Source organism: Acipenser ruthenus, unplaced genomic scaffold, assembly GCF_902713425.1.
Source record: "Acipenser ruthenus unplaced genomic scaffold, fAciRut3.2 maternal haplotype, whole genome shotgun sequence".
Taxonomy (NCBI): Eukaryota; Metazoa; Chordata; class Actinopteri; order Acipenseriformes; family Acipenseridae; genus Acipenser; species Acipenser ruthenus.
The window spans coordinates 59179-69290 of NW_026708333.1; the positions used below are offsets into that span (position 1 = coordinate 59179).

Below are 10112 nucleotides of genomic sequence, written 5' to 3' on the forward strand. Positions count from 1 at the left end.
AAGCATAGGGAAGCATTGTAAAGCACAGAGAGGTCTGGTAAAGCATAGGGAAGCATTGTAAAGCACAGAGAGGTCTGGTAAAGCATAGGGAAGCATTGTAAAGCACAGAGAGGTCTGGTAAAGCATAGGGAAGCATTGTAAAGCACAGAGAGGTCTGGTAAAGCACAGGGAAGCATTGTAAAGCACAGAGAGGTCTGGTAAAGCGTATTAAAAAACAGGGTAAACTAACCTTTATATAAGTTTCCCACAGTAAAATTATGCTTTACCATACCGCGCTGTGCTTTACAATGCTCCCCTATGCTTTACCACACCTCTCTGTGCTTTACAATGCTTCCCTATGCTTTACCACACCTCTCTGTGCTTTACAATGCTTCCCTATGCTTTACCAGACCTCTCTGTGCTTTACAATGCTTCACTATGCTTTACCATACCTCTCTGTGCTTTACAATGCTTCCCTATGCTTTACCATACCTCTCTGTGCTTTACAATGCTTCACTATGCTTTACCATGCTTTCACTGTGCTTTATTACACTTGACTGTGCTTTCATTATATAGGACACTTTTATAAAGGACAAACCCTGGGCTCAGTATGCATGGGATTGTGAACTTTAAAAATAACCACAAAAACAAATAACAGGAAGGCTGATTATTGCATATTAAAAAAAAGGGAAGCTCACAGTTCACCCAAGGAAGTAAACAACCTTGGTTTACCCTTCCCCCCTCCTCCTCCCCCTCTAAAATGTGAGTGCCCTGTGAAGCTGGAGAAGGAAGTGAAACTGCAGCACTGGAGTGAGTACCATGAGGGAAGCAGAAGTGGTCAGGGCAGCACGGGCTGTCACGCTGCAGTCCTGGAGGGCCGCCGCGGGGTCTTCTGGGTTTCATTCAGACCCCAGCTCTCCATTATTATTATTATTATTATTTGTTTATTTAGCAGACGCCTTTATCCAAGGCGACTTACAGAGACATAAGAACATAAGAAAGTTTGCAAACGAGAGGAGGCCCCATTCATCCCATCTTGCTCGTTTGGTTGTTAGTAGCTTATTGATCCCAGAATCTCATCAAGCAGCTTCTTGAAGGATCCCAGGGTTTCAGCTTCAACAACAGGGGAGTTGGTTCCAGACCCTCACAATTCTCTGTGTAAAAACATGCCTCCTAGACTAGGGTGTTCTGAACTATGCATCAGCTGCAGAGTCACTTACAATTACGTCTCACCCGAAGGATGGAACACAAGGAGGTTAAGTAATTTGGTTAAGTACACAATGAGTCTGGCTGAGGTGGGATTTGAACCGGGAACCTTCTGGTTACAAGCCCTTTTCTTTAACCACTGGACCACTCAGCCTCCTATTAACTTCATAGATCTCATTATTTGTTTATTTGGGACGTTCCAAGTTCTTTTACGGTTGATTTCCAAAACTTGATTTCGAGGTTCAAGGTACACTACCTGTAAAACATGCCGAGTCCCGGAAAGACGTGTCGAGCGTGTCTAATTCATGAATCAAATCATTCACTTCAAATTAAGGTTAATCGAGAGCTCAAGTTGGAATGAAAAACCAGACGCCCCCCCCCCCCCCCCGTGGCCGTCGAGGACTGGAGTCTGACACCTCTGGCTGAGAACAACGGCGATCTCAGCGCGTGAACAGGCGCTGCTTTTTATACAACGTTTATACAAAATAAAACATTTTTTTAAAAAACATACATTAAAAAATAAAGTCTTTTCAAATTACATTACAAAAAAAAAAAAAAAAAGTACCTGTCTCTTTTAAATGTTTCTGCGAGGGATTCTTACTGCAGTTACTCCAAAGCTACTGTTTTGATGAGCCTGTCTTGCTATGATTATGGGTTTAGGAGCTGCTCTTTGGTTCAAAGTGTCTGCCTGTAACACAGGCTAGATCAACCAAAGAGTCTTTGGAAGCACGAGCCAGCGCTAGTGAGCTGCCAATACACTGGCTGTGCACTAGATGGCGCTGGTGGTTACTGATGTAAAGATTGGCTGATCCAGCCTTTGTTACAAGTCTGTGGCAGGCAGGCACCTAGCACTGAGGAACAGGTGTGTGCCTGTCTTGTATATTGCTCCTGTGCAGGTATTCATAATTCATCAAGAGCTGCTGTTGCAATTTGTAACGTCTGTAGGGGGTGCTGTGTTCAGCTAGTTTATTAACGTTAGTTTGTCTATTATTATTATTATTATTATTATTATTATTATTATTATTATTATTATTAATATTAACATGCACTTGCCTGTTGCTTTTCTCTTACTTTCTTATTCAATTCATATCATATGCTGATGCATGTACGTTGTGACAAGTAATATTTATTTATTTGTTAATTCATTAATATTGTGTCTGGTGGTCAACTCCGTCTTAGAGAACACCTCGCTTGCTTCACGAGGGGTGTTGTCTGAGCCGGAGACGACTGTAGTAATAAAATAGTGAGTTTTAAGTATAGGTTTTGTGTGTGTGTGTGTGTGTGTTTTTATATATAGACACACAGACTTTGGCAATATGTTTCCATTATAATCAAAAATAAATCCAGTTATATAAGATCACTCAAGGAAGTTTGCCTGCTGGAAAGCCAGTGTCCTCCGACTGTCATACAGTTAAGGAAACTGTGCAGAGAAGAGTAAGCAGTCCCGTTCTGTGAGCAGTCCATTCCCACAGACTGGACACTTTATTAGGACCTGTCCCTAATATTGGGGTCTCTGTTTGCCCTGACCGCAGACTTCACAAGCTGCCGGGAGGAGTCTGTGTGAAGGGGGCATTCATTGATAATTCAACCAGCAGAGAGAGGTAGAGGCGGAGAATCCTGACGAGGTTCAAGTTCATCCCAAGCGTGTTCGACTGGCACGGCGGATCTGGGGTGCGTAACATCCTGGAGAGCAGCTATCGGGGTTCAGCATTGCTGGGTAGAGGAAAGAGACGTAAAACAAACGAGGTCCTATTGGAAGTGGCTCTGCAGCAGTTGTTGATGATTCATAGTTCACCCCCTAGTCTCTGTAAGTCGTATGTGTTGAGTGACTAATTAATAATAATAATAATTAAAAGGTAAATGAATCCGTCCCGATTGAAGACGTGTGATCACGCTTTATCGTAGTTCAGTTACAGCCTCCCTCTCACCTGTCTCCCTCATTCAGCGATCTTGTCAAAGTTTTTGAATTGCACCCTGCAATATGCGTTTGCAAAACTGGATAGAGTGTCTTTCATCGAAGGCGCGGTGTTTATTTAAAAAAAAAAAAAAAAAAAAAAATATCCGACCGGCTGCACATCCCTTCGTTTTCCACCTGGGGTCACTTGACCTGGAAGAGGCCGAAGTAGTTGAGGTCCTGTCGGGGCCGGAGATTCGTCCCTCCGAAGGTCTGGACGGTCAGCTGCTCCGCGGCGGTCAGCCTGACCAGCCCCGACACGTGGCAGGAGTAGAAGTCTCCAAGCTTGGTGGACGGTGAGGAGGACGGGGTCGTCCCGTAGCTCTGCAGACAGCTGAACAGCGGGGCCGTCCCCAGATACACCTGCAGCTTCAGGTAAGCACTTTCTCTCTCCATGAAATGAATCTGGAGACAGAGGGAGATGGGGAGGGGGAGAGAGAGGGGGGTGGGGAGAGGGGAAGGGGAGAGAGAGAAAGGGGGGGTAAGAGGGGAGAGGGAGAGAAATTAAACCAGAACACTGAAAATTTAAAAAAAAATGTTTTGTAAAAATAGGCAAATTAGTGGCTAAGCCCCCTGGTATCTGTGACCCCCTCCCCGCCTCCCCCCCCCCCCCCCCTTTATAAATACTCAGAGAAGCTCACCCTGCAGTACAGGTAATACAGGCCGTCTGTTAGCACTGTGAACCTTCCTGTGCTGGGACTGTACTTCACCGCAGTGCTGGTGTTGAGATTCACCTCAGTCCAGCCTGTGATGATGTGACTGGAAGCTGCTGCAATAGGCAAAGAAACAAGTTTAAAAGGCATGTCGTATGCAGACAGGCTGAAAAGAACTGAATCTATTCAGTCTTGAGCAAAGAAGACGACGCGGCGATCTGATTCAAGCATTCAAAATTCTAAAAGGTGACCCGGGGGACTTTTACGACCAGAAAAAAAGATACAAGGACCCCGCGTGTTGCTACAACCGTTTAAACAACTTACCTGTCAGGTTTCTTTTCATGATTTAACGTTCCGACGGCTTTGAACACTTTAAAAATCTGTTTTTAAAGCTCTTGTGCACCGAGAGGATTATCGCCCCCGTTGTCGAACAGAAAAGCCGGAGCGCTTGTGTATTGTTTTTTTAATCGCTCTTCCTGCAGTGATTTAGAGGACGGATCTCAAACCCCCAGTGCACCAGAGCGGACATTTCGAAAAGAGCTTTGAAACAGACTTTCATTATAGTAAGTTATCCGTGTAAAAAGTTGTCAGGATGTTATAACCACGAAAAGAAAAAAAACGACAGGTACGTTACTTAAACTGTGGTAGCAACAAAAATAAAACAAAACAAAACAAAAATAAAAAACGTAGAAACATGTCACAGTGTAATGCAAGTCCTCACCTCCGGCTGTGTTCTCCGGTTTTACTGAAAAAGAAAGAAAATACATTGAAAACCAAAATATAAAAACACAATAAAACCACTCTCTGTTCCCCATTCCAATGTGAAACCCACACAGAGTTATTGCAAAACACAACATGCAGATGTGCAGCAACATCCACGCCTTCAAACACAAACAGCTAGCCAGGAGTCAAGCAGACCCACAGTGAAAGCACAGCGAAGTGTGATCAAGCACAGTGAAAGCATGGTAAAGCATAGGGAAGCATTGTAAAGCACAGAGAGGTCTGGTAAAGCATAGGGAAGCATTGTAAAGCACAGAGAGGTGTGGTAAAGCATAGGGAAGCATTGTAAAGCACAGAGAGGTGTGGTAACGCATAGGGAAGCATTGTAAAGCAGAGAGAGGTCTGGTAAAGCATAGGGAAGCATTGTAAAGCACAGAGAGGTCTGGTAAAGCATAGGGAAGCATTGTGAAGCACAGAGAGGTCTGATAAAGCATAGGGAAGCATTGTAAAGCACAGAGAGGTCTGGTAAAGCATAGGGAAGCATTGTGAAGCACAGAGAGGTGTGGTAAAGCATAGGGAAGCATTGTAAAGCACAGAGAGGTATGGTAAAGCATAGGGAAGCATTGTAAAGCACAGAGAGGTCTGGTAAAGCATAGGGAAGCATTGTAAAGCACAGAGAGGTCTGGTAAAGCATAGGGAAGCATTGTAAAGCGCAGAGAGGTGTGGTAAAGCATAGGGAAGCATTGTAAAGCACAGAGAGGTCTGGTAAAGCATAGGGAAGCATTGTAAAGCACAGAGAGGTGTGGTAAAGCATAGGGAAGCATTGTAAAGCACAGAGAGGTCTGGTAAAGCATAGGGAAGCATTGTAAAGCACAGAGAGGTCTGGTAAAGCATAGGGAAGCATTGTAAAGCACAGAGAGGTCTGGTAAAGCATAGGGAAGCATTGTAAAGCACAGAGAGGTCTGGTAAAGCATAGGGAAGCATTGTAAAGCACAGAGAGGTCTGGTAAAGCATAGGGAAGCATTGTAAAGCGCAGAGGTACAGTAAAGCATACGTTTAATGTTAAATAGATGTTATAATCATAGAAAACTTTTACATTAAAAAAAATGATAATTTAAAAGGATAATGTTGATAAATATAAGAGAGCATCATTCATGGGCCAGGCTGGGTAAAGGCTCCTGTCCAGACTCAGCAATGCGTTTCTTGCAGTCTGTACGCTGCGCTGGTGTGTGTGCGCCTCTCCTCTCCGTTACTCACTCTCGAAGTGTGCGGCTACCACAGCCTTTCTCTTCCTGTTCCTCTTCAAGCCTGCGCCGAGAAACAAACCCGCAAACATAAACAACATGACAGGTAAGCCTCTACTGTGTCAGTTCAGTGTGCTATAGGAGGTGTAGGGGAGAGAGGCAGAGAGAGAGAAAGAGAGAGAGACAGACAGCATTCATGCACTTTCTATATTATATGCACTGTAGAGTGGTTTTAGTCTGTCCCTGTTCCCCTCAGTCCGTCCCCCTGTCCCTCCTGTCTCTCCCAGTCCCCCCTCAATATGTCCTAGTCTCTCCCAGTCCCCCAATCTCTCATAGTCTCTGTCTCTCCCAATCCCTCTGTTCACCTCAGTCCTCCCTAGTCTCTCCCCATCCCTCCCAGTGGCCCCGTCTCTCCCAGTCCCCCCACAATCTCTCCTAGTCTCTCCCAGTCTCTTTCAGACACTCCCAATCCCTCCGTTCCCCCCCCCCCCCCCCCTCCCCCTCCCCCCTCCCCCTCTCTGAGTACCTGCGGCTCTCTTGGCTCTCTTTTGCTGCAGGTCCTGCTGCTCCATCAGCAGCTGCACCGTCGCCTCTCGCTGCAAATCCACCTGCAGAGACAGAGGCGGGGTTTTGAAAGCACCTGCAGACCCACGCACTCTGTGCAGCTGTGGACAGAAGGTTTGCATCGCCCTAGAACTAACTCTGCTTCGTAAAGTCGAATGAAACCTGCGGAATAATGTTACGTTGACATATTGAATGACACACCGCTTGGTAGTTTCCCCCATAGAACGACAAACTGACAATTTTTTTTTAAAAAAAAGTGACATGTCGAAATCTGACATGAAATACTACTGTACGGCTATCCGGTAGACTTTTTTTTTTTGGCGAGATCATTTTGTAGGTTCTTTGACGACAAGATGTTAAATATTTAAATGATGTGCATGTAGTTTTTTTTTTTTGTAATTACCTCTCAATCCTAGAATTCTAGGTGATGCAAAACCTAGTTTAGATATTTTATTGAAACATCATGTGATCAAACCAAACCGGTTTGAATCTGTAACATTCCCTCTAAAGACTCGAATAACATGCAATGTTTGTTTTTGGTTTTTTTTTCACTTTAACAAGACCGGTCAGTCTTGTTTCAAGCTCCGGTGCCAATAATTTGCATTCCTTTTAAATTCCGGCTCCGGATGCCTGCTCTTCTGTGACAGCGAGCGAAGTCCGACGCATTCCACAGCGCGGAGCCAAAACATTCACATCGAGGGGGTGACGTTACAGTGTCCAGCGGCGTTACAAAATAAATAAATAAATAAATAAATAAATAAAAGGGCGTTTGCAAATTATATAACAGCAAGCACAGTTTGCACGATTTATTTGTTATGGTATAGTTACCTGCACCAGTCGGTCTTGCAAGGTCTGGAGAGAGTGCGACAGGCTGCGCGTGTGACCCCAAGAGAGCGCCGTGAAAACGAGGCTAACCACAGCGACTGACAGGGCGAGGAGAGCCAGCAGACTCCATATGCCGGACCGGCGGAGCTTTTTCTTCGGGAGAAACCTTTGCATTTTGCTTGTGGTTCCTTAACATCTCCGACTTTATTTTTTATTTTCTACTTTCTTGTCTTTTCTTTCCAGTTCAGTGCTTATGTGTCCGTGCGTGTGGGTGTGCGTCTCTCTCTCTCTCTCTCTCTCTCTCTCTCTCTCTCTTTCTCTCTCTCTCTCTCCCTCTCCTGCAAAACTAAACAAAGTTAAACTTCTTCTGGAAACAATCTAGCACACGCACAATCAGAGCGCTTCACATCTCCGACGCATCTCCTTCTGTCTGCATTAGGTTTGCTGTTGCAGCTCCTGCAAGATAACTCGAGCGACAACGCCGAGCGAAGCGCTGGCTGGTCGCGTAGCGCTTAGATAGGAAACCACAGAGATCACGCGTCACACCCAGGGGCTCCAGCAAAAACAGGAATTGGCAGCATCGACACTGGTAAAAAAAAAAAAATCAATCAATCAAAAGGCAGATGTTACTACCTGTAAGATTTTTGCTGGTACTATAAGGCAGCAGTGTGGAGTAGTGGTTAGGGCTCTGGACTCTTGACCGGAGGGTCGTGGGTTCAATCCCAGGTGGGGGACACTGCTGCTGTACCCTTGAGCAAGGTACTTTACCTAGATTGCTCCAGTAAAAACCCAACTGTATAAATGGAGAATTGTATGTAAAAATAATGTGATATCTTGTAACAATTGTAAGTCGCCCTGGATAAGGGCGTCTGCTAAGAAATAAATAATAATAATAATAATAATAATAATAATAATAATAATAATAATAATAATAATAATAATAATAATAATAATAATAAGGAGGCTGTGTGGTCCAGTGGTTAAAGAAAAGGGCTTGTAACCAGGAGGTCCTCGGTTCAAATCCCACCTCAGCCACTGACTCATTGTGTGACCCTGAGCAAGTCACTTCACCTCCTTGTGCTCCGTCTTTCGGGTGAGACGTAGTTGTAAGTGACTCTGCAGCTGATGCATAGTTCACACACCCGAGTCTCTGTAAGTTGCCTTGGATAAAGGCATGTGCTAAATAAACTAATAATAATAATAATAATAATAATAATAATAATAATAATAATAATAATAATAATAATAATAATAATAATGGGTCTGTGAAGTTACAAAATGGAAACCGAAGCAGCAGCAGCGAGTGGGTTTTCATGAGAGGTTTAGTTGATGTTTTTTAACGCAGTCCGCATGGCTGGAGTTTAAATGCTTTGCTGCGCCACTCCCGAAGCAAAGAGGCCAAGGAAAATATATCTGCCTGTCCAGATGTCATGGAGGTTAATGTCTGCTTTGTGTCTGGAGACTTGAGAGGCTCGCTTAAAGAAAAGAGCTTCCTACCAGGAGGTTCAAAGCGTCTGACTCAGTAATAATAATAATAATAATAATAATAAGAAGAAGAAGAAGAAGAAGAAGAAGAAGAAGAAGAAGAAGAAGAAGAATCTCGGTGGGAAATGGTTTACAACGGTGCAAGGTGCAAAGACACCTGAGTGATTTTAAAAAAGACATGCACTATGTAGCGCACACTTTCCTATAAATGAAATAAATGCGCGATCCCGCTCCTGGATTTTCTTTATTTAGTTATTTTATCTGTTTGAGGATATCCTTCGAGACCGAGGCCTCGTTTACAAGGAGGTCCTGGGGAAAACAATACAAAAAAAAAATCGCAATCGCAAAGTACAAACAACACAAAAAAAATAAATAATAATAATAAAAACACGTGAACTAAATCAGCCGAATTAAACAAACCCTCCCGCACTAGTTTACTCTTCAAAAGACCCGTAAAAGTGTAAAAAAAAAATTGTAACATTTTTTAAAAGCTCCCGCTTCGTTTTTAACTTAGTTTTGAAAATTGTGCACGGTCCCTAACCCTTTGCCCAGCGAAGGAAATTGAAGCCACTCACTCCCACAGCAGACCAGCGGCAGAAAGCCAGCGGCCCGGCTTATACTATGGAGGCTGGAAACTAACACTGCGCTTTCAAGCGCTGGCGTGACGTCACCGCCTGGAGCTGGGAGTGGGAACGCTGGGAATGGGAACGCTGGTTTGACGACGTCAGAGAAAATCCGTTTCAATTGTGCGCTTGTTAAAAAAATTTAAAAAAAAGTTTGCAAACTGATTGCTAATACATTTTTTTGTAATTATTATTATTATTATTATTATTATTATTATTATTATTATTATTATTATTATATTATTATTATTATTATTATTATTATTATGGCAGGAAATGTATCTGCATTGACAGAGGTAATAAACTGGGCAAATTTACAGAAGGTTATCAGAGAGAAAACAAAAAGATCACACGCAGGGCCGCTTGTTTTTAAAGCCATGACCTGTAAAGTTGGAAAATGATCTTAAAATAGAAAATTTTCAACAGTGGACAAAAATCTCACGAACAAATAAGAATGTGACAATAGACAAGACCATTCTAGTATATAGATATATATATATATATATATATATATATATATATATATATATATATATATATATATATATAGACGTCAGCAGGGCACTTGCAGCAATTCTAACAAAGAACCGACAGATGGCGCTCTCAGTATGTTATTTCCTCAATATACGGGTATTTTTAAAAATGCGGGCGTTCCAGAAATTTAAGCAATGATCTTTTCTGAGTTTTTTTTTTGTTTGTTTTGTTTTGTGCCGAGTTGGACCCCAGGACTGTATAAAGGAGGATAGGAAACTGACGTCACAAGTGGGCAGTGAAGCATTTCTGGAGCCCGTCGAGCTCTTTCACAGCGCTTGCGCTGGCAAAATGTTTCTTGAGATAATCAAGCATTAATTCACATAAA

General features: G+C 43.1%; 1 protein-coding gene across 1 annotated transcript; it reads right to left on the minus strand.

The window, feature by feature from the left end:
* Positions 1 to 3052: 3052 nt before the first annotated feature.
* On the minus strand, positions 3053 to 7719 carry LOC117967977 (tumor necrosis factor ligand superfamily member 12). The gene is made up of 6 exons (XM_059020874.1): positions 7149 to 7719; positions 6283 to 6364; positions 5770 to 5820; positions 4514 to 4537; positions 3781 to 3908; positions 3053 to 3544 (listed from the first exon to the last, which is right to left on the minus strand). The coding sequence occupies exons 1-6, from the start codon at positions 7317 to 7319 to the stop codon at positions 3284 to 3286; spliced, it is 717 nt and encodes a 238-aa protein (XP_058876857.1). The 5' UTR covers positions 7320 to 7719; the 3' UTR covers positions 3053 to 3283.
* Positions 7720 to 10112: the final 2393 nt, after the last annotated feature.

What these genes read in the sequence shown, in the direction of transcription:
- LOC117967977 (XM_059020874.1), bottom strand. Translation starts at nt 7,319, where the DNA reads ATGCAAAGGTTTCTCCCGAAGAAAAAGCTCCGCCGGTCCGGCATATGG. An exon ending in TGCAAGACCGACTGGTGCAG is followed by an intron (nt 6,365 to 7,148) that starts GTAACTATACCA and finishes CTGTCTCTGCAG; the next exon opens with GTGGATTTGCAGCGAGAGGC. An exon ending in TGTATTACCTGTACTGCAGG is followed by an intron (nt 3,545 to 3,780) that starts GTGAGCTTCTCT and finishes CTCTGTCTCCAG; the next exon opens with ATTCATTTCATGGAGAGAGA.